Raw genomic sequence first — 24,937 nt, forward strand, 5'->3', positions numbered from 1 at the left:
TACACTAGCCTAAGTTATGTTATGATGAGTTAAAAGTTTTATGGGGACCTAATTGATCTAATTGGTTGGAAGATGTTTACTTAACTAATCCTAAACTAACAAGTGATGAAAAGTAAACTAGTTGCTTCGAATGAGTGGATTTTAGCAACCTAATTAATCTAATTAAAAGGATTAACTTAAAACTAAAGCTTAAGTGTGTGAGTTATGAATCCTAATTACTCTAATTATTATTACTCTAAGCTAACCCTTAGTTGTGTGTTGATGAATTATGCTAATGAAATGGTGAATTTTAATTGGAAGGAAGAAACTAAGTAGATTACCTATGCCAATAGCTAATGATATATATACTACTAAGTAATACTATGATATACTAGACAACTAAGTTATACTACACTAGTCTATAGTACTAGATGTGAATGTGTATGCTAATATTATACCATACTTACTGTGTGAAAGAAATAATGTTGTAATGGAATATACTATAGTATATAACTTATGCTAAAATGGGTCTGTGAACTAATGCTAATTATACTAAAACATACCAAAAAAGTGATAGTCTAATTGGTCTATACATGGCATTTTATACTACATTAATCTAACTAAAAGTTGAATATCAGAATGAGTTGGCTTTTCTCCAGAAGACAGAGGCCCACTTTATTTATAGATAAGAAAGGGAAAAACAAATAAGGTATGCAAGGTGGAGATGACTCAGCTCCACCTTAACACACACAAGGTACATTGAATCTAGACACATTACACATTAATCCTCTCCCTCAAGTTGGTGTATATATATGTCTCTCATGCCTAACTTGCATACAATAGGATGAAACACTTTACAATGTAGGCCTTTTGTGAACACATAAGCCAATCACAGATGGTGCCTTGTTCGAGTTTCTCCTTGATGAAGTGTTGGTCAACCTCAATATGTTTGGTTCTGTCATGCTGAACCGGATTGTGGGCTATGCTGATTGCAGCCTTGTTATCACAATAGAATCACACAAGCTTTGCAACAGTTACTCCCAAATCACTAGTAACACCGTGAGCCATACTAGCTCATAGACTCCCTGTGCCATTACCCGGTACTCAGTCTCTGCACTGGATCTAGACACAACAGACTGTTTTTTGCTTCTCCAAGTGATTAGATTTCCTCCAACGAAGGTAAAGTACCCTGATGTAGAACGCCGATCATCAATAGAACCAGCCCAATCAGCATCTGTAAAGGCTTCCAACTGTAGATTGCTATTGTTGGAAAATAAGAGACCTTTTCCAAGGGCTGACTTAAAGAATCTCAAGATTCTGTAAACTGCCTCGAGAAGTGTAGTTTGTGGATCATGTAAGAAATGGCTAACAATCCCCACTGCATATGTAATATCTAGTTGAGTATGAGAGAGGTATATCAACCTCCCAACTAATCTCTGATAGCTCTTCAGCTCTCCTTATCTATTGGATCACCACCTTTGCTACTGAGATGATGATTGACTTTGATTAGGACAGAGTTTGATAGGAGAATCAGATAGCTTACATCTTAGCATTCCGGTTTCACTGACAAGATCTAGGACGTATTTCCTTTGGGAAATAACGCTGCCCTTGTTTGATTGAGCAACTTCAATTCCAAGGAAATATCGGAGGGCCGATTCCTGGTGCTCGACTTCCAGTGAAGGCCGGTCTTGGTTATGGCTGCGTAACGAGACTTTTTTCTTCAGATCAAAGATTGAGATTTCCCTAAAATTAGAAGCACTTTGATACCAATTTGATGTTTGATTGGAGTTTGAGGAAAAGGTAGAAAAGAGCAAGAAGAATAAAGAAGCAGAGAACGAGAATATGAAGAAAGAAGAGGCAGATTATAGCGTTTGTCTGTTAGTGTGGTTAGAACTCATGTGATAAGGGTAGTTTGGGAACTAGTCTTATATCTAGTTGCCCTATTGTGTATTTTCTATTTTTTACCTTTCTTATCTTTTACCTCCCTAGGGAGATGTATGTAATATTCTCAAAGCCTATTAGTGAAGTAATATATTTGTGGAGAGCTCTCTCTCACATAACACACATTACAACCGAAATATCCTTTTTCCCTTCCTCTTGTCTCCTTCTTCTTCCTCCTCCTACTTCTCCTTCTGTTACTTGTTTATCTAATCTAAGATCCAACTTGGTATCAGAGCACTAGGGTTTGAGAGTCGTATTTCGCCTCTCTCTTATTCTTTTCTTCTCTTTGAAACCCTAGGACACAAAGGGGTTCAAGGAGAAGATCTCTATGTAAAGAATTGTTGAAGGAGCATGGAATAGGTTCGGTATAACCTATTTATGTAGTTGAAGATGCTGTTTGAGCTCTGTTGAAGCTCCTTTGAGGTTTTGAAGACCTTCCAGCCACTGCAGGAATTTTCGCCAGGCTCACCTTGTAGTTCTTGTTTCTCCTTCCCTTGGCATGGGTTTCAGCCTTATAATGGCTCTTTAGAATCGCCCAAGAATGTTTATCAAGCCCCATAAATCCCTTCTTGCCGCTTGAAGGATCTATTGGAGCTTTTTCAGCCTTTTATGGTACCTCTGTTTCTGCCCAGGTAAAACCGAGACTACTTTTTTCCTGTGCTTCTTGTATTTGGACTGCAAAATGCTGCTATCTTGGTGAGAAATGAATGGAACACCTTTTGTGAAGTCTTTAAGCTTGTTTCAGCTTGTGTTCCTCCTTGGAGAATGTTAGGGTGAAGTCTTGTTGAGATTATATAGTCTTTCTTCCTTTCTAAAATTTGATTCTTGTGTTGGTTTCCACATTTGGTTTGAGTGTGTACTCCCCACTTGTTGTTGGTACACTTGTTTGTGGTCAAGTGCTTTTTTCCCTACGCTATGGGTGATTCTGAAACATCTGGACTTAGTTTGGATGATTCACAATCCACTCCAACAGTTTCTCCATTTGTTTATGAGACTTCACACCCACAGATTTCTATTGTGAAGCTTGATAGTACTAATTACTTGGACTGGTCACACTCCATGAAGCTTTCCCTTAGGAGCAAAGGGAAACTTGGATACATTATAGGTGCTATTAAAGCCCCAGAGCAAGGTTCTCCTGGCTATGATAAATGGGAGATTGAAAATTCCACAGTCATGACATGGATAATCTTCTCCATGAAGCTCGAGATTGGGAGAAGGTTTATGCGAAAAGACACTGCCAAGGCAATATGGGACAGTGTCGCTCAGACTTATGATAGGGTAGGTGACTTTGCCAAGGTCTATCAGCTTCACCAAAAGATTAATTCAATGAGGCAAGGTGACAGGACCATTTCTAAGAACTGCAGTGCTTATATTAGTCTCTTAGAGGAGTATGATCACTACAGGGACCTCTAGTTGACCAATCCAGAGGATGAAGCAAAGGTGTACCGCACTCTTGAAAAGGAGCGTGTCTTTACCTTACTTGGTGGCCTGAACCCTAATTATGAGCCAACCAGGCTCCAGATTTTAGGCCGGTCCCCTCTTCTACCTCTTGATGAGATTTGTAGCTATTTACAGAGTGAGGAGACTTGGCGTGTTGCTATGGCACCAGCTCCAGCATCATCTCTTGAGAATTATCTCTCAATTCTTCCTCCTTCCGGGACACCTGTGGTAATGGTAGAGGCCAGGGGCCTAACCATGGGGGAAGACAAAGCAGTGGAGACATGTGGTGCTAGTGGAGGTGGCAGAGACAGGTTTAAATGTGATCATTGTGGGAGATCTGAGCACACCAATGATAGCTGTTGGACTCTTTATGGCCGTCCTCCTGGTATACGAGGTAGTACTCGTGGTGGCCGTAGAGGGGGAGCTTAAGGTGCACACTCTGTTATGACTGAGACAGATGCTTCACAGGATGACTCTACTTTGGCCGATGCAGTGTTTCGTAGGGTCATGTCACAGCTGAGCCCATCTCCTACACCCATAGTGGCTAGCTCCTTTTCATCTTCAGCTTTGTAGGTTTCCACCTCAGCTTCTACTGCAACCCAGTCTTGGGTCATTGACTCTGGGGCCACTGACCACATGACTGGTATGTCCCATTATTATGATTCCTATACCATTTGTTTTGTAAGGATAAGGTTAGGGTAGCCGATGGTTCCCTTTCCTTCATTTCTGGTAAGGGTAGTATCCCTGTTACATCATCTATTTCTCTTACTTTTGTTCTTCATGTCTCTAATCTTACTCTTAATCTTTTATCTGTTAGTCATTTGACTAAATCCCCATACTGTTGTGTTACCTTTTATCCTTCTCACTGTCTTTTTCAGGATTTGGTGACGAAGAGGATTATTGGTAGTGGACGTGAGGAGTAAGGCCTTTACCTTTTTGACCTTGTTTTGCCTACAGCTCAGTCCTATGAGTGTGGACGTAATGATAGTAGTTCTGTAGAGTCTGTTATGTTATGTTATCGTCGTCTTGGCCATCCATCTTTTGTTGTAATGAGGAAACAATTGCCTTACTTATTTTCGTTTATTGTTTCTTCTCATGTTTTTCAATGTGAACCATGTATGTTTGCTAAACATTGTCGTTCTTCTTATCCATATCATGGTAATAGAACTGCAGCTCCTTTCCATATTGTGCATATTGATGTTTGGGGACCTTCCCCTACTACCTCTTTATTTGGCTATCGATACGTTGTGTCATTTGTTGATGATTTTTCTCGTGCTACTTGGACTGTTCTTATGAATCATAAAAGTGATGTTTGTGAAGCATTTCAGCATTTTTATCAGATGATTCTTACTCAGTTTGATACTCGTATCAAAATTGTTTGGTCTGATAAAGGAGGAGAATACATGTTTGGTGGCCTCCAAGCCTTCTTTACTAATAATGACATTATCCATCAGCTTGCGTGTGTTGACACACCCCAACAAGATTGGGTTATTGAGAGGAAAAACCGCCATTTATTGGAGGTCACCCGTAGTTTCTTGTTTGGCATGCATGTTCCTAAGACCTTCTGGTTTGCAGCTAATCTCACTGCTTCCTTTCTCATTAATCGCATGCCTACCAAATTTCTTGATTTCAAATCTCCCTTATAAATCTTATCTCCACAGGTTTCTGCTTTCTCTCTTCCTCTTAAAGTCTTTGGCTGTGTTTGTTATGTGCATGTTAACAAATCACATTGTACTAAGCTTGATCCCAAAGCTCTCAAGTGTCTTTCTTGGGTACTCTTCTACTACCAAAGGCTACAAGTGTTATCATCCATCTTCTTGCAAGTGCTTCACCTCCAAAGATGTCACTTTTCTTGAGTCTGTCCCTTTCTTTGCACCATCTCAGTATCCTCCTTAGGGGGAGAATTGTGGAAGTGAACAGGCTGCTGATTTCCTTTATTATCCCCTACCTATCTCTCCCTTTATGCTTGACATTGGAAAGCACAGGGCTGTTGAAGGATTACCACATTAAATATAAGAGAGGTGAAGACTTGCATAATGAAGGAAAGAAGACCTACCAAGAGTCCTCTTTGAATCTAGATCCACATCCTGAGATTCATTCTCCTCAATCAGGTGATATCCCTTCTCCTCCATCTGATTTAGACCTTCCTATTGCTGTTAGAAAGGGGAAAAGAGCTAGTACTAATCCTATAGCCCAGTTTATTTCCTATGATGCTCTTTCTCCTACAGGTCTTGCCTTTATTGCTACTCTCTCTACAGCCTCTATTCCCAGGAATGTTACTGATGCTATGTTTGACCCAAAGTGGAGACAAGCTATGTCTGAGGAGATGATGGCTCTTGAAAAGAATGGTACTTGGCAATTGGTGGATCTTCCTAAGGGACGTGTCCCAGTTGGATGCAGATGGGTCTATACAATCAAGTATAAATTTGATGTTACTGTTGAGAGATACAAAGCAAGGTTGGTGGCCAAGGGGTACAGTCAAGTCTATGGGATTGACTATCAGGAGACATTTGCTCCTATGGCTAAGCACAACTCTATAAGAGTTCTTATATCATTGGCTGCCAATAAAGATTGGTCATTATATCAGCTAGATATGAAGAATGCCTTTCTTCATGGTGACTTGGAAGAGGAAGTGTGCATGTAAACCCCACCAAGCTTCAAAATACCTTCAGTTGAAGGGAAGGTGTGTCTCCTCAAGAAGGCACTATATAGACTCAAACAGTCACCAAAGGCATGGTTTGAGCGCTTCCGACAGGCTATTCTGAAGAATGGATATTCCCCGTGTCAAGCTGACCACATTCTCTTTACCAAGCGGGGTAATGGTACCATCACAACTCTCAATGTCTATGTTGATGATATTGTAGTCACTGGAGATGATATGGCTGAGATAGATAAACTGAAAATCTACGTGGCTAAATAGTTTGAAATCAAAGATCTGGGTCCCTTGAAGTATTTCTTAGGCATTGAAGTATCAAGGACCAAGAGGGGAATCAACATATGTCAACGAAAGTTTGTGTTTGATTTGCTGACAGAGACAGGGATGTTAGGCTGTAAACCAGCAAGTTCTCCTATTGAGCAGAATCACAAACTAGGAGAGGATTGTGGTCCTTCTCTTATTGATGCGGGAAGGTACCAAAGGCTTGTGGGAAAGCTTATTTACCTCTTTATGACACGACACACCCTGATATCTCTTATGTTGTGGGAGTGGTGAGCCAATTCATGCATGCCCCCAAGAGCGGCCACTTGAATGTTGTGTATCGAATTCTCAGATATTTGAAGTCTTCTCCAGGGAAAGGACTGTTGTATGCAAAACACAATTACTTGAGAGTGTAAGGCTTCACTGATGCCGATTGGGCTGGATCCATCACAGACAGGAGATCTACCTCAGGCTATTGTACCTTAGTGGGAGGTAATTTGGTTACATGGAGAAGCAAAAAACAGCATATTGTAGCTAGATCCAGTGTAGAGGCAGAATTTAGAGCTATGGCTCACTGAGTGTGTGAACTCATATGGTTGAAAAAGCTTGTTCAAGAACTGGGATTTGACACTGAAGGCCCTATGAGACTCTACTGTGATAACAAGGCAGTCATCAGTATTGCCTATAATCCAGTGCACATGACAGGACCAAGCACATTGAAGTGGATCGACACTTTATCAAGGAAAAGATAGACTCAGGCTGCATTTGCACTCCTTTTGTGAGGACTGGTGACCAACTAGCGGATATCTTCACCAAGGCTCTGACCTCTGTTCAGTTTGGTACTCTCCTGTGCAAGCTGGGAATGCATGACATTTATTCTTCAGCTTGAGGGGGAGTGTTAGTATGGTTAGAACTCATGTGATAAGGGTAGTTTGGGAACTAGTCTTATATCTAGTTGCCCTATTGAGTATTTTCTATTTTTTACCTTTCTTATCTTTTACCTCCCTAGGGAGGTGTATGTAATATTCTCAAAGCCTATTAGTGAAGTAATATTGGTGTGGAGAGCTCTCTCTCACATAACACACATTACAACCGAAATATCCTTTTTCCCTTCCTCTTGTCTCTTTCTTCTCTTCCTCTCTTCTTCTTCCTCCTCCAACTTCTCCTTCTTCTCTTACTTGTTTATCTAATCTAAGATCCAACTTTGTCCTCCCTTTTTTTCGTTATTTGTATGCAAACACAGAATGAAATACCCTTGCAAAGGGCATATCCCAATATGACCAGAATTCGTTTAGTACTAGTTTGGGTCTTCATATGTTAAGTATGCCATGCTATGTATATCTCTTTTTTTTGTTATATGGTATTGGGCATTGGTTTCTGATCTACCTAGTAATTTTTACAGGATATACTGAGTTCTCAGGGCAGGTCAAAAGGCACCCATATAACTTTCTTGACTGGAGGCTCAGAAACTGCTGCATTTAGGTCATATTTTGATGGCTGGCCTCAGACAGTAGAAAATTTGTATGAAGAAGGCCGGGAGAAAGTAGCAGGTTTAGTATCTACTCACAACACAATTAAAAAAAAATGAACTAATGAAGCAGATATAATGCTTTGATTTTTTTACTTTCTGCATTTACAGCAATTTTTAAGCATCATGGATATGATGTAAAGGAACTTCCTGATGAAGACTGGCAACCATATATAAATTGCAGTGGCACTCTAAAAGTATCTGCTTACTAAAGATCTTTGATTTGATATTTTCGACATAAATTTATATACCTTGTGTTGATTCAATGTTTAATTATTGATATAGGTTTGGCGAGTAAATGGTAGTGAACTTTATCTCATTCCAACTGCAGAACAGAATAAGCTTTTCACTGGAGACTGCTATATTGTGCAGTACATATATCCCGGAGATGAAAAAGATGAGCTCTTATTTTATGCATGGCTTGGTTGTAATAGTGTGACAGTAAGCATTTGGCCTTCTGATGAATACCTGGTGATCTTTAGAAATATCTGAACTTGATTTCTTTCTTATCATGATTTGCTTCCTAACTGAATCTTACCTAATGCAAAATATTCTCAACCCCCTTGGTGGTGCAAATTTTCTGCTTTTATTTCCCCCCCGTATTTTAACTTAAAAAACAAAATAAGTAATTCATATCTCGGTCAAAGATGGTTTATTGGCTCTTTATGCTCTTTCACGGCACTCCTGCTTGTATGCCCGAATCTGTATTAAAATTTTAAGTGGGAGTAAGTGAGCTTTATCTGTTCACAAAGTATCTTAGTGTTGTTTCTTTCGGTTGTAGGAAGACAGAGTTGAAGCAATATCCCATATGAATGCAATGGTTGATTCAACCAAGGGTGCCGCAGTGATGGTATGCCTTTTTTTTTACTGCTATTATTTGAGATATCTGCCTTTTTTTGAAGGGGGATAGGTATAAGTGCAAGTTTTCATTAAAAGATAAAACAGTTATATCCCTAGTTCGAGAACTCGTTTCGTTTCGGTATTTCGGGCTGACCGAAATATTCGAAATTTCGGATATTTCGGTCGAAATATTGTATTTTTCTGGTATGTTTCGATAGGTCATTTCGGTGGGTTTTAGGCCAAGTTAAGGCCTGAAACTTTATGGAAACCCTATTTTAGGCTATATAAGCACATTTAAATGTTCAAATTGCAAAAATAGTCACCCAAAATGGTGTTTTGGATGTGCACCATTGATTGGCAACGTACGGTCGAACCCTAATGTATAACTTAGTTAATTACACATTTACACATACACATTGTACATTAAACAAGAAAATTGACTTGGAACTAAGTTGGAAACATAATGACTCATAAGTTAAGTCATAAATCATAATATTAAGTACATAAGACATCAAGTCAATAACAAATTAACAAATTACAATTTAAGAGTTAAGATTTAAGAAGATGATATCAAACATTCCAAATCACAATATGTCAATCACCTTCAAAAACCAAGCAAAAGTGCAAAACCAGAGCTGTTTCTCAGTCTCGGTTGAAATTTCGACCTAGACTGACGAAACATGTTCATTTATATAAAGCATTTTCTCGAGAAACTCAAAATCTCGCAAAATTTTGAAAAAATCTCGAGATATCTCGAAATTTCGAGAATTTCGATTAAATTTTTGTATTTTTTTTATTCGAGGTGGCATTTCGTTTCGAGGAGGTCGAAATTTCCGAAATCTCTCGATCGAGATTTCGCGAGATTTTGAACTATGGTTATATCCAATAATATATGCAGCCATTAAGATCTTATTGTACAAAAAAAGAAAGAAAATGGGAAGGCTGCAAGCCTGCAATACCAAGAATAAGAAGGGCAAAATTATCACCTGGGTGGTTAGCTCCTCACCAAACATGAAAGAACTCGGCTACGTGAAACTGGGAAACTGTGTATAAGATTCTACCTGTGAAGATGCCTTGAGCACCATGGACATTGAGATTTTCCCAGGAGAGCAGAATTCTCAACTTGAGAATCAGATTGAACCTAAAGCATTTCGACTCCTTTTTCCTTGCATAGCTGCAACCCTCTAAGAATAGCAGAAAACTCCCAGTAGGTACGGAGGTTCCAGACCATAGACCCACAAATGTGAACTCTAGAATTCTACCCCCTCTTCTCAAATCCACCACAAGCAACTCGAGACAGGCTCAAAGTTCCACCACGATAAAGAGTGTACAGACTATCTGGTGGATATCTTCTAGAAATTTACGTGGGCACCTTTAGATTCCTATTCAACCATAATTCCCCAAGGATGAACGAGGAACCTATTTCTTGGAATCATCACAAACCAGGTTAATAGATCTTTACTTGTCCAAAACCTCTCTGTCAATGTCAGAAACTAATTGAGGAATAGTCCTAGTTTGATTACGAAAACCTGACAATATCGTTTCTAAGATGATGTACCATTGTACAAAATACCAGTCTGCCCTCAATATTCACCAGTGACCTCCTCTAAAACAGATCACAAACCACACACCTTCATCTTTCAGATGACGTCTATTGGAATTTTGTTATATGTTGATGTATACCTTGATGCTGTCCTTCCCTAACAGTTCGAGCTTTTAGGTGAAATGGTAGCGAACATGGTATCAGAGCCAGGAGGTCAAGTGTTCGACTCCTGGGAAGTGCATCGGAAGAGTTTTGATGTAGCCCTTTCCTTCGCCGCGTGATGTCCACGTGCAAGGACCATGGGATCTTGGCCTGTACGTGCGGGGGAGTGTCGATGTATACATTGACAGTTGACACTGCCCTTCCCTTACAGTTCTAGCTTTTAGGTGAAATGGTAGTAAACATTATATTTAGAATATGAATAACTTCAGTTGAATTACCAGTTGATAAGTATTGACCGACAAAGGTTTACCAAATGCTTGCATCCTCTATTTTGTTTAGTGTAGTGAGTGCATAGCTATATGATTTTGTTTTACAAGGAAAGTGGAATTGGCTTCATTTATAATGGAAAACTGCAAAAAGGGCATTGGAAATGTGGAACAAGGAATCATAAGTTATCCTCCGAAAGAAATTATAGGCTAAAATAAATAATAAATTGCAGTGAGGGCAGCCTGTCGGGGATGGGGGCACAAATTGGGAATCCATGGACCTGTTGCCAGGCAATGAACATGAGGAACCAATTTACCTATATTTCCCAATAAAGTTCGTTATCTGTTGGAATTTTTCTGTTTGAGACTTGCTCATACCAATATACTGCAGCTGGAAAACTAGGATTTCCTATTTAATATATCGATTACCATTGTTTTTGCTTTTCGGGCAAAAGGAATTAGAAATAGCTATCATTTGATGAAACTAATATTCTTTTTGACAAGTTAGAAAGATTTTATCAAAAAAGTAAGGCACAAGAAGTTCTACAAGATCTCAAGATGGAGGCTATGCTAAACAACCCAACTGGAAACTAAGCAAAAGACAACTTCCAATCACTTCTAATGTTGACTCCTTAATCTGCACCATATTACTCCTCCTTACTGGTGCACTTAAAGTCTCCATTATAAATCCGCATACCACCTTAAACCACTCTCCAATTTATCTCCTATCAAAGCCACAACTACATCACCCACACTTTTCTCACTTCTTGTTTTATCTTTTCCAGTCTTTCAAAACATCCATCGCAATGTCCTCATCTCAGATACACTTATTATGTGTTGTTTCTTTCTCCTAATAAAAAACACATAAATGACAGCAGTCAGAAGGAGACCGATTTTTCTCCCTTTTGACAGTCATTATCCCACCCAACAAGAAAGTTAGTGTGGAATCACCAAATTTATACCCATTACCCATTTTCATAAGGACCCCCCAAACCCCAAAGGTTTAGGGATACAAGCTAAGGAATGAGTCACCGATGTAATCACACCCAAACCAAATGAATAAATATTAAAGAGACTTAAAACTTCTGCAGATAAGGTGGTCTGCAGTCAAGAGACAGTCTCATTATTACTGGAGATTGGTTGTTCGTATTGGAGATCCATTCTAGCAGTCCTGGACAACATCTCTCACAAGTCTACATCAACAATTGAAGCCCTCTTTCCCTATATCGATCTCACTTTCAGGGTTTTCCAAAACCCTGACACTCATCGATTTTAGGGTTAGGGTTGTCACATCTTTCTGATTTTTTTAGGGGAGTTCTAACCATGCCAGAGGAGCACTCGACCCTGACATCAGCCTCATCCTTGGAGTTTTTTGCAAAAAATTCAGGTTTTCTCTTTTGGATCGATTTCTCCTACATATCGATCTATTTTTTTTTCTGGTTCTTCTTTGGCTGGCTGCATCGATCTCCTGTTGGTTCTGTTGAGTTATTTATCTACCCCTTGCTGGTTCTGTTGATAGGTTTATGCAAGTATGTCTAGGTCAGACCTTACTATTGCTACTTCTGGGATTGATGGACAGACAGGGACTGAGTATCTGCCTTTCACTGCCCCTATTAAACTCGATGGAACAAACTATTTAATGTGGTCCAGATCTGCTTATTTGACCAGATCTACTTATTTGACCATTGCAGGTTGAGGACTTACTTGACATATTAGTGGCAGTGACACAATGCCAACCGACACTGGTCCTCTTCAGGATCGGTGGGTTTCCAACAATGCTATGATGATGTCCTATTTACTGCACTCCATGCAACCTGATCTCTCTAGCAATTATTTATTATTGGATACATCCTATCAAATTTGGAGTGCTGCCAAGGAGACTTATGGGCAGGTAGGGAATGATGCTCAGGTGTATGAGATTCGCAAGAAGGTTCATGATACCACACAGAAGGAGTTATCAGTTTCTAAATACTATGCTGCCCTCAAGAGTTTATGGCAGCAATTGGATCATTACTTAGATTTTCAGCCTTCCACTGCAGTTGATATTGCTGCCTATTGCAAACATGTGGACAAAATTCGTGTTTATGACTTCTTGGCAGGTCTAAATGTTGAATATGACCCTATCCGTGTGCAAGTTCTTAGCCGATCTCCTTTCCCTACATTGGAGCAGTCTTTTGCTTTGGTTCACACTGAGGAGACCCATGGGGCTGCTATGTTGCATACTCCCACTGTTGATAGATCTGCTTTGCAAGTTGCTGGTTCCAACCCTATTCCTATACCCGATGGCAATGCTTCCTCTAAGGAACTTGTAAAATGTGAACACTGCAATAAACCCTATCACACTAAGGCTACTTGTTGGAAATTACATGGTAAATCTACTGCTTTTGAGGCCAAGTGTGGTCATGGCAAAACTAAAAACAAGGCTAATCACACTGAAAGTGTAGCTACGGTTCCCACTATTGACAATGGTCTCTCCTAGGAAGAATTACAGGCTTTTAGGCGTATGTTACAAGCTTTTGCTGCCTCTACTACATCACTTCCTGCCACTTCTTCCACTCCATCAGGTTCCAACTTTGCCCACTCAGGTATTTCGTTTGGTGGTCATTGTGCATCGGTTGTCTCCACTCCATGGATTATAGACTCGAGTGCCATTGATCATATGACAGGTTCCTCTAGTCTTTTTCATAAATATTATCTCACTTCTGGCAAGGATAAAGTTTGAGGGTTGATGGTTCCCTCTCATCACTTCTGGCATTTCCAATTAGGTCACCTCCCTTTAGGCACTTTGTCTACTTTATTTCCAGCGTTAGTTATAAACTATATTAAGGAGGAATTTTTTTATGAGGCTTGTGTTCTGGCTAAATAGACACGTTCAACTTATTCTATTTCACATAAAAGAAGTTCTTCCTTATTTCATTTGGTTCATACTGATGGGTGGGGTCCTCGTCATAAAGCTTCTCTCTCCGGTCAACGTTGGTTTGCCTCCTTTATTGATTGTCACTTTAGGGACAAGTGGGTTTACCTGATGCACTCTAAAAGTGAGGTTTTTTTCTTGTTTTCAGCATTTTCACAACATGGTTCAGACCCAGTTCAATGCCACTCTTAAAGTCTTGAAGAGTGATAATGGCAAGGAATATATGGAAGGTCAGTTCCAAGCCTACCTTGCTGCCCATGGGATCATACAGTAGACCGGTTGTGTTGATATCCCAGCCCAAAATGGTGTTGCTAAAAGAAAGAATCGCCACCTTCTACAGGTGGCGCGAGCTCTGCTGTTTGCTTGCAATGTTCCCCCTCAATATTGGGGGGATGCTGTCCTTACTGTTGCTTACCTTATTAATAGGATGCCTAAGCGTGTCCATGACTCTCGTTCTCCTTGTGAGCTGTTACATGGTTCTTCCTCCTTTATAGTTCCCCCTAAAGTGTTTGGCAGTGCTTGTTATGCCCGGGATTCTAGATCCCCTGGTAAGTTTGAGCCTTGTGGGCTCTGTTGTATTTTTTTGGGTTGCTCTATCACCCAAAAGGGGTACAAGTGTTATTATCCCCCCTACCCGGTGTACTATGGTCAGTATGGATGTTGTCTTCTATGAACATATTTCCTATTATCCATCCCCACATCTTCAGGGGGAGAACATTAGTGAAGATGTGCTACCTATAGATGCTCCCCTTCAGTATATTCATGATGAGTCTGCTCCTGTTCCTCCCGCTATGGATCCCATACAAGGGGAGACCACAGAGATAAATATTAATGACATTCAGGTTCAGGGGGAGCAAACTCCTGTTCAGAAAACTATTAGTGCATTTTAGAGGAGGATTGATGATTCTACTATGAAGGTCTATACAAAGAGCCGTACTAGAAATAAGCAGCTTCAATCTACTGCAGCACCAGTGCCCATCCAGTTGCCAATCCCGGATCCAGAACCTACTCCTCCATCTGGTGAGATCCATTCTCTTGAGTTACTTATTGCCCTTCACAAAGGTACTAGGGCCTGTACTCAACATCCCATATCTCATATTGTTTCATATAACTCTCTTTCTCCATTTTTTCGTGCTTTTGTTTCTTCTCTTTCTTTTGTGCGTATTCCTCAAAATTGGTAGGAAGCTTTTACAGATGGAAAGTGGAAGGCAACAATGATGGAAGAAATGACAGCCTTGAAGAAAAATGATATATGGGAGCTCGTGGTTCTTCCTCCAGGGAAATGACCAGTTGGATATAAATGGGTATTTGTGGTGAAACAGAAGGTGGATGGCTCTGTGGATAGATATAAGGCACGATTTGTGGCAAAGGGGTTCACTCAGACATACGGGATTGACTACCAGGAGACCTTTGCACTAGTTGCAAAGCTGAACGCTGTTAGAGTGTTGTTGTCATGTGCCGTGAACTTGGGATGGGATCTCGAACAGCTGGATGTGAAGAATCCCTTTCTCAATGGAGAACTGGATGAGGAGGTGTATATGGTTATTCCACCAGGGTTCTCTTGTGACAAAACCCAAGGCAAAGTGTGCAAGTTGAAGCGTGCACTTTATGGGCTGAAGCAGTCACCTTGAGCTTGGTTTGGGAGGTTTCACAAGGCTATGATTTCTGTAGGCTATAGACAGAGTAATGTTGATCATACTCTGTTTATAAAAAGGGTTGGTCAGAAGATCACCATTCTCATAGTCTATGTTGATGACATTGTTGTAACCGGAAATGATGATGATGAGATCAGTCGTCTAAAGGCTTTTTTGGGGAAGGAGTTCGAAATCAAGGATCTTAGCAAGTTAAGGTATTTCCTTGGAATTGAGGTCGCCAGGTCTTCAAAGTGCATCTTTCTCTCCCAACGGAAGTATATCTTAGATTTGTTGAGCGAAGCTGGTTTGTTAGGGTGTCATCCTTCCGATATCCCTATGGATGTTGTTGAGATTTGTTATTATAGGGGCAAAATAATCTTTGTTTTTTATGTTTATTTCTGTCCTTAGTAGGGTCAATTATGTGAGGGCATACTTGTCCTTTGATGTTTTTTACATTCTATTATTTTTATATAAGGGAACAGACCTACGGCAGATTCTCTAATTCTATCCGCAGGTTCTCTCCTCCTTTAAGACTTGCGGAAACCTCTCTCTCTTCTCCTCTTCTGCTTCTCCTTGTCTCCATACTTTGATCTGGTTATTAATCTCTGGTTTTCTAACATGGTATCAGAGCTCTTTTAATTAGATCAGAGTCCCCCCCACGATTCTCTGTTGATCTCTTTCTTGCGATTCTCTCTTGTGGTGTGGAGCCACCTATAGCTGTACTTCTTATGGCTTAAAACCACTCCTTTCTGAATATTAATGGAGTGACTTTTGCTACTTTACTTCTACTTTTCATGGCTTATCAGAGTTCTACATCTGCGGTTCTTGAAGATTATTAAATTGATGCCAGGAAAAAATAAAAAAAACCTGAGATCGATTTTTTCTGGAGGCTTGGTTTTTAGAGTTCTTCGATTCAGCTCTTCCCTATTATGTTTGCTTCTTCTGGTGGCCGTTACAACCTGGAGTGACTGAGTTTGATGCTTCATTAAGGACCTTTTATTATTCTACCAATACCCAACATCAATTTCTCAAAAAACCCTGAGATCGATTATTTGTTTTTGGCTGGCTTCTCCAGTCTTGATATTGCTGCTGTTTGGTGCTACTCTCCTTGCTGCCGAGAGTTTTATGTGATCAGTACCTGCTGATTTTTTGTTTTCTACCTACTTAACAATCGGTTGTTGCCCTGGGTGCCTGCCCTTATCGATTTGTGAAGGATACCTACTATGGCTGATTCAAAGACTTCTGACAACGTCAATGTTCAGATTACATCTATCAAGTTGAAGGGGAATTCTAATTACTTATTGTGGGCACAAGCTGTCCGGGTTTACATTATAGCTAAGGACAAGCTTAGCGACATTACCTCTCCTCCTCCAGAACCTGATTCCAAGGATTACAACACCTGGAATAAGGAGAATGCTATCATACTTATTTGGTTATGGAACAATATGGAGCCGGATATTGCTGCCAATGTAACGTTCCACACCACAGCTAAGGGGGTGTGGGATGACCTCTAGGAATCATACTCTCAAGAGAAGAGTATGACCTGGATTTTTGAGCTCTATGAAAAGTTATTTCAGTTTCAGCAGTCAGACAAATCCATCCAAGATTATTACAGTACCTTTAAGGACATGGTTGAAGAACTCAATGTTTTCCAGCCACTTACCACTGATATTGAGAAGTTGAAGGGCCAAAGGAATGAATTTTTTGTCTTTAAATTTCTGGCTGGGTTGAATCCTAGCCTCAAGGCTGTAAAGGGACATCTTCTTGCTGGTGAATCTGTCCCCACATTGAATGACACCTTCACTCGACTCCAACGCATCGTATCTCCTAGTTCCAAGGCTGAAACCAACCCTAAGGAGAATTCAGCTTTTGCTACTATAACTAGAGGCCATGGTTCAGGGGGAGGACGTGGTTTTGGTGGTCGAAATTCTGGTGGGCAGCATGGTGATAAAGCAGCCCAGTTATGTTCTTATTGTGGGAAGACAAACCACACTATTGATACTTGCTGGTCCAAGCATGGGAAACCTGAATGGGCTCAAAACTTGGCCAATCATGCAGTTCCAGAAGATGGTACTGATTTTGTTACTCCTAATAATGCTAAGGCTGGTTCGACCGTGGGAGATTCTTCTACCAACCTTCGTGATGAGATGCAACACCTCATGCGTCGTATCAAGAGTCTAGAGACATCTACTTCCACTACTGGGGTATCCACTACAGCTGCCACACTGGCTCATGCAAGTACACCTATTGATTTCTTTTCCACTTCCACACCCTGGATCATTGATTCTGGGGCTTCCGCTCATATGACTGGTAAATCATCAGTTTTTAGCTCTATTTCATCTGACTCCCATACCCCTCCTGTTATTGTGGCCAACGGTTCTTCCACACCCATTATCGGTTATGGTACTGTTTGTCTTGATTCTAATATTTCCCTTTCCTCTGTTTTACATGTTCCCCAGTTTCCTTTAAGCCTTCTTTCTGCGAGTCAACTTACCAAGAATCTGAATTGTTCTGTGATATTCTTCCCTTCTTACTGTGTTTTCAAAACCTTCACACGAGGAAGAGGATTGGTGGAGGGTGTGAACGAGATGGGCTATATTATCTGAATGGTGCTGCTCCTTCTGCTTCGACTGCAGATACTACTGTTGGTGGAGAGTCCCCTTTTAGATGGAATTGAAGGCTAGGCCATTTATCTTAATCTAGGTTAAAGTAGTTTTTCCTCAGTTTAAGACTTTGAATAAATTAGAGTGTGAGGGCTGCAAGTTGGGTAAGCATCATCGTGCTACTTATCCCTCTCGTTCTTTGCCCCGTAATACTTTATTTTCATTAGTGCATTCAGATGTATGGGGTCCTTGTTGGGCAAGTATTAGACATGGTTTTCGTTACTTTGTGACTTTTGTGGATGATTATTCCAGAATTACTTGGCTGTACCTTTTAAAGATAGATCAGAAATTTTAACTGTATTTCCGAATTTTTGCAATGAAATAAAAAATCAGTTTAATACTTCTATAAAGGTCTTTTGGTCTGATAATGCTTGGGAATTTGTTCAATTTGAGATATCCTCTTTTTGTGTTACTAATGGAATAATTCATCAAACTAGCTGCTCCTATACTCCTCAACAAAATGGAGGGGTGGAGAGAAAAAAATAGGCACTTACTTAAAGTTGCCCGGGCCCTCATGTTGCATATGCAGGAGCCCAAACATTTTTGGTGTGATGCAGTTCTTACTGCTTTTTTTTTATTAACCAAATGCCATTATCTGTTCTTGGTGTTTCTCTGTTTTGTTTCCGGATGTTTTGAGTTTTACCTTGTTACCTCGTGTCTTTGGGTGTGTTTGTTTCGTTCATAATCACCATCTCCATGGTGATAAATTGGACCCTCGGTCAACCAAGTGTATCTTCTTGGGTTACTATAGGACCCAATAGGGATATAGGTGTTATGATCCTCTTACTAGGAAACAATTTGTTAGTGTTGATGTTACCTTCTTGAAAGGTACCTCCTATTTTTCGGATCAACCTACCGTGTCTAGTGACCCATTAGCTGTGTCTGACCCTCCTCTTATTCCTGCCATTGTTCCTTTGTCTTCTCTACTACAGGTGTACCGGCGCAAGAGGCACTTTGGGCAGCTCCATTCAGATCAGCCTGGCCCATCTGCATCACTTCTTGTACCTTCCTCAACCTCTGGTAGAGATCTACCCTTACCTACTTCTCCTGCCCTTCCAGCTAATCCAGATCCTGATGACTTACCAATTGCCACTCGGAAAGGTAAACGTTCATGTGCTCAAAAGCTTTTAGTTGCCTATCCAATTGAGAAATTTGTCTCCTTGTCCTCATAGCCTTGCTACTGCCTTATCTTCTTATACTGTGCCTCGCACTCACATTGAGGCTCTTACTATCCTTGCTTGGAAGAATGCCATGGATGTGGAAATGGATGCCTTGCTGACTCGATATACATGGGAGTTGGTGGATTTACCTCCTGGTAAAGATCTGGTTAAGTGTCGGTGGGTGTACACTATTAAGTATCATTCTGATGGGTCTGTTGAGTGGCTTAAAGCCCGTCTGGTTGCTAAGGGGTACACCCAAACCTATGGTGTCGACTACTTTGAGACCTTCTCTCCTGTGGCTAGACTGAACTTTGTTCGTCTTATTATATCACTTGTTGTGAATTTTGATTGACCTTTATACCAGTTGGACATAAAAAAATGCTTTCCTTTATGGTGACCTGCTTGAAGAGGTCTATATGGAGCAACCTCCAGGGTATGTTGCTCAGGGGGAGGATAATAGACGTGTGTGTAGGTTACACAAGGCTATTTATGGGCTGAAACAATCCCCCTGAGCATGGTTCGAAAAGTTTAGTTCTGTTGTGACTGATTGTGGTTTTACTCAGTGCTTCTCAGACCATTCTATGTTTGTTCGCCTCCAAGGAGAGAAGTTGGTGGTTCTGGTGGTTTATGTTGATGATATCATTGTGTCAGGAAATGATGAGAGTGGGATCAATGAGGTGAAAAGTTACTTACAATAGCATTTTCAAACTAAAGATTTGGGTTAGCTTCACTACTTCTTTGGGATTGAGGTTATCCGAAGTAAAAAAGGGAATTAGCCTGTCCTAAAAGAAATATGTTTTAGATCTTCTGACCGAAACTAGTATGCTTGCTGCAAAGCCATTGGACATTCCTATGGATCCTAATCACAAGTTTGGCTCTGATGATGGTGAGGGTCTTAAGGATGTACATGCCTACCGAAGTCTGATTGGGAAGTTACTATATTTGACAGTAACTAGGCCAGATATATCTTATTCTGTTGGGGTTCTCAGGCAGTTTATGCAATCCCCATATAAGTCTCATTGGGATGCAGTAGTTCAGGTTCTTCGGTACTTGAAGGGAACCCCTGGGAAGGGACTGACTTGTCGGCCAAATAGACATATAGAGCTTGTTGCCTATTCTGATGCAGGTTGGGCAGGTTCGGCTAGTGACCGTCGGTCTACTACAAGGTATTGTACCTTTGTTGGAGGAAACCTGGTTATGTGGCGAAGCAAGAAATAGACCACTATTGCTAGGTCCAGTGCTGAAGCAGAGTATAGAGCCATGGCTCATACTACTGCAGAGTTGATGTGGATTAGGTCTCTCCTTCTTGAGATGGGGTTTCCTATTTCAACCCCTATGAAGATGTTTTGTGACAACCAGGTAGCCATCTATATTGCTAGTAATCCGGTCTTTCATGAGAGGACCAAGCATATAGAGGTGGATTGTCACTTTGTTCGGAGCGCCGTCTTGAAGAAGCTTGTTGAGACTCCTTTTGTCTCCTCATCTGATCAGGTTGCTGATGTGTTCACCAAGTCCTTGTTTGCTCCTGGGTTTTGGTCGTGTTGTAGTATGCTGAGCATGGGTGATATATATGCTCCAACTTGAGGGGGAGTGTTGAGATTTGTTATTATAGGGGCAAAATAGTCTTTGTTTTTTATGTTTATTTCTGTCCTTAGTAGGGTCAATTTTGTAAGGGCATACTTGTCCTTTTATGGTTTTTACATTCTATTATTTTTATATAAGGGAGCAGACCTGCGGCAGATGCTCTAATTCTGTCCGCAAGTTCTCTCCTCCTTTGAGAGTTGCGGAAACCTCTCTCTCTTCTCCTCTTCTTCTTCTCCTTGTCTCCATACTTTGATCTGGTTATTAATCTCTGGTTTTCTAACAGATGTTAATGTCAAACTTAAGGAAAAAGAGGGTGAACCTATTGATAAGAACCGGTACCAAAGGTTGGTAGGGAAGCTGATTTATCTCTCACATTACTCACCCAGACATTGCCATTGCAGTGAGTCTTGTGAGTCAGTTCATGCATGATCCCTACTCTTCTCATATGGAGGCGGTTCTTCATATCCTTCACTACTTGAAGTCAGCTCCTGGAAAGGGCATTCTGTTGTCCTCTCATAATCACCTACGGATAGAAGCCTATACTGATGCTGATTGGGCTGCTTCTTCTGAACGCAAGTCTATCTCTGGGTACTGCACCTTTGTTGGTGCTAATCTCGTCACTTGGTGCAGCAAGAAGCAGAATGTGGTTGCTCGTTATAGTGTTGAAGCAGAATTTTGTGCTATGACAGAAGGTATTTGTGAGTTGTTATGGCTCAAGGTTCTACTACAAGATCTTGGTATTCTTGTTAGTCTTCCTATGAGGTTGTACTGTGACAACAAGGCTGCAATTAGCATTGCACATAATCCGGTACAAGATGATCGCACTAAACATGTTGGGGTTGACAGGCATTTCATCAAGGAGAAGTTGGAAGATGGTGTGATTTGTGTTCCTTTTGTGAAGTCTGCAGATCAGCTAGCTGATATTTTTACTAAGGGATTATCAAGGGAAGTGTTTCATCCTATTCTCGTCAAGTTGGGCATGTATGACATATATGCTCCAACTTGAGGGGGAGTGTTGGATTCTGTACACCAGAATACCGTGGGGGTATTCTAGTCCTTTTGGTGTTTTGTTTATGGTTTAGTTATGTACTGCCTACTCTCTTTGTAAGAGTCGGCTAGAGTAGAGGAAATTCTGTCCTATTGTAATTTTTCCTTCATTATAAATAGAGATGTCTGATCTATTTTGATCATTCAAGCATTGCATTCTAATTGCTCTACTAACAATATACTTATTAGGTTTTTAGTTTGCCCTTCAAGGCTGAGAGAAATTATATGAAATAAATTGAGTCAATAAGTTTTGTGGGATTACTTGGACCAAGTTACAAATTTTTTTAAGGTGCAATTGAGTAGCCTGACCTGATGATTTGTTGGTTGTAAAACTTGTAATAGGGTAGAGCCCTAGAACACTAGAACCGAGAGGATGAAGAGAAGAGATGGAGAAGGAGAATGGAGAAGAGGGACAGTCAAAGATTCCCATTACAATTAGGAATCATAGAAACATAATGTAATTAGGACTCAAACTAGGAATCTAATCTAATTACATTAAAACACAAAGACACAAAAATAGGTATCTCGATTAGAAAGGAATATTCTAATCGAGATACTCATAGCTCGATATACTTCCAACAAAACTAATTCAACATGGCAAGTCAAATAAGTTTGTCTATGATCGCTTGTTACAATTGGACAAAGTTGCAGTGTTTAAAGGAAAATGTTCGATAAAAAGTATACGGCATTGTTAAAATCATAGTTGTCAAGGCATCGCCTAGGCGTTCAGGTGCCTTGGTCGCCCTGTTGGTGTTGCCTTGTTGCCTAAGCGCTTAGGAAGGCCCTCTAACTCCATGTGTCACCTAGAGCTTTGACAACTATGGTTACAATTGGAAATGGGTTCAGGCCTCTAATGGAACTTCCATGTTTTGTTGAGCCACCAGAAAAAAGTGAGAATCCAGCTGATACAAGAACAGAATGATGACCTGTTAACCCCATTAATTTACCTATAGGTGGAACAAATTGTTACGGGCTAATTATTTAATTATGTCAAATTAAATTACCTTTGATTGTTCTTTGGGAAGCATGTTGTTTTGAACAAATATCAGTGGGAGCATATATTAGTCATTTGTTCTCATAATAGGGCTCTCTGTGGTAACACCTAGTTCTGGGTACAAGGGCCAGGAGTATGTTCAGTCTTCACCAGAAAGGGATGATATTTCAGTTCAGAGGTTACTAATAGATTAATACCAATTCCTTTTCTAGGTTTTTCTTTCCCCTTGTTTTTAGTTTCTACATCTAAAAGGGTCAATCTCATTTGCAAAAAGTCATCGTTATGTGCATTCTGATTCTATCCATCCTACACCATGCTTTCTCCTTTATGCATAACCTTGTTTCTCCTGTTCTCCATGCTGAAGTTCATCACTATTCTCATAATTCTAAGACCTCTTCTACCTTCTTTTGCAAAACCTTAATTCTGACATATGTTACTATCCGTTTCTTTTAATCGTTGAGATGGCTGTTTTTTTTTATTAAGAGCCGACCAAATGGAAGAAATGATAATTTCCGAAGCATGGGTTCAGTACATGGGGGATATTGGATGGATAATTCTGCTTAATTCTTCTGTTTCACTTCCTAATCTGTTTCTTGATCCTGTTATCTTTTTTAATCCTGATGCAGTACATAGAAATGTCTCCAACATGCTGATGGGTAAGGGACAATGAAGTTCTGAAATGGTATATTTCTAATTTTCTTTCGTCTATAGATACATTTGGATAACTATTCCCAATCTCACCATAATTTACATCTAGGTTCCCATGAAAGGTCACCAAGGAGGCATACTGCTAGGTGCTAGCAATCAGATAGTTATTGCCCATGAACATTTGCTTACAGGTTTTGCTATTGCAGACAAGGTTTTTAGACTGGGGAACCATCTGTTGACCCAAAGTCATTGAACTCTCCAAGATATGTGGTTGTGGTGTCAAATACATAGATGCCTTTGTGAACCTTGAAGCATAATGAATTTGCGCCTAACGAATGGTTTATGTTGTTATCTGTTTGATATTTCTCTTAGAAGAAATGAACTCTCTAAAAATCATATAGTATATTTTTCGGGTAGAAAACCATTTCCTTATGACACAGAGTGAGGGGTGGTCTGTGTTGTAGCATTTCCGTAGTTTTATCATACTAGGAATGTGTTGGGTTCAAATGCTTTAGCCAATTTACACTTTTCTGTATATTATTGATATTTCCTTCCTACATTATGCAGGTAAGTTTGTACTGTTTATAACTCTTATTTCTCAATTTTAGGCTCAAGTCATTGAGGGTGAGGAGCCAATTCAATTTTACTCAATTTTCGAAACATTGATTGTCTTCAAGGTGTGTACAGAGCACTACTTCATTACTTACATTTGTTCATTCATGTACCCTGGCCCCAGAAAAGAGCACCCTCTGGTGTAGTGAAATAAATATTTGTGTTTATAGCTAATTTGTTGATGGGCACTGTACTTGCTTCTGATCGCATTGTACTTTCATTTCATATAGGGAGGAATGAGCTCACGATATAAGTGCTTCATATCAGAAAAGGCAATCACAGATGAAACTTTTGGGGAACAAAAGGTAGCTCTTTTCCGCATTCAAGGATCGGGCCCTAATAGCATGCAAGCCATTCAAGTTGATCCAGTAAGCATATTCTCTCCCCTCTCCCTGGAAAAGAGGTCCCATAAGTTTGAACGTTGAGACTTTAGATCTGAAACAAAACAACTGTAGATTTATTTTAAGGAAATCTTCTAATCTGGCAAGGGTTTAAAATAATGGTTTTAACAGTCATAGTGCTTGGACCCTTGGGCAATATCAGCTATTATAATGGTTATGATGGTTGTCAGTGTGGTCGCCATTTTCTCTAAATTTTGTTATCTTATTATAAATAGATAAAAACAATAATAAAATATTAGGTCAGAGTTGAATAATGATGGAGTGGAAGCTGTAATAGCAATGCTGATCTTGATCTGTAAAAGAACTCGTATTTTCCGATTTATTTTACATCATAATGTAATGGTCTTTGGCATAATCTCACTTGTAACACCATGATTAATATGAAAATGATTCTAAATACCTGGATCAGTAGCGAGGCCTAGTCATTGTACCTACAGAGGGTCCTCAGAACATTTGGGGTGGCCAATTGACCATTGGCTATGCTAGAGTAGATTTCTTATGTCTCGGGCTTTATTTTTTTATTTATTTTGGGTGAATAAATAGTTCATTATCAAAGAGAAGAAGAAAACAGTGGGCCCCAAAAAAGTGGAAAGAAAATACAGCAAATAATTAAAGCTAGGCTAGACCCTCAGGAGGAGGGAGAAAGACCTTAGGAGACAATAAT

The 24,937-nt window shown here is 40.1% G+C and overlaps 1 protein-coding gene across 3 annotated transcripts in view; it reads left to right on the forward strand.

The window, feature by feature from the left end:
- Nucleotides 1-24,937, forward strand: part of LOC122671840 (villin-1) — a 50,018-nt gene that overhangs the window by 8,063 nt on the left and 17,018 nt on the right. For all 3 annotated transcript variants that reach the window (XM_043869287.1, XM_043869288.1, XM_043869289.1), the window contains 6 exons: nucleotides 7,680-7,827; nucleotides 7,917-8,002; nucleotides 8,091-8,246; nucleotides 8,587-8,655; nucleotides 23,869-23,937; nucleotides 24,103-24,240. In XM_043869287.1, the coding sequence (XP_043725222.1) occupies nucleotides 7,680-7,827; nucleotides 7,917-8,002; nucleotides 8,091-8,246; nucleotides 8,587-8,655; nucleotides 23,869-23,937; nucleotides 24,103-24,240 (666 nt within the window). The remainder of the gene's footprint in view (nucleotides 1-7,679; nucleotides 7,828-7,916; nucleotides 8,003-8,090; nucleotides 8,247-8,586; nucleotides 8,656-23,868; nucleotides 23,938-24,102; nucleotides 24,241-24,937) is intronic.

This window comes from Telopea speciosissima, chromosome 8 (genome assembly GCF_018873765.1).
Source record: "Telopea speciosissima isolate NSW1024214 ecotype Mountain lineage chromosome 8, Tspe_v1, whole genome shotgun sequence".
Lineage (NCBI taxonomy): Eukaryota > Viridiplantae > Streptophyta > Magnoliopsida > Proteales > Proteaceae > Telopea > Telopea speciosissima.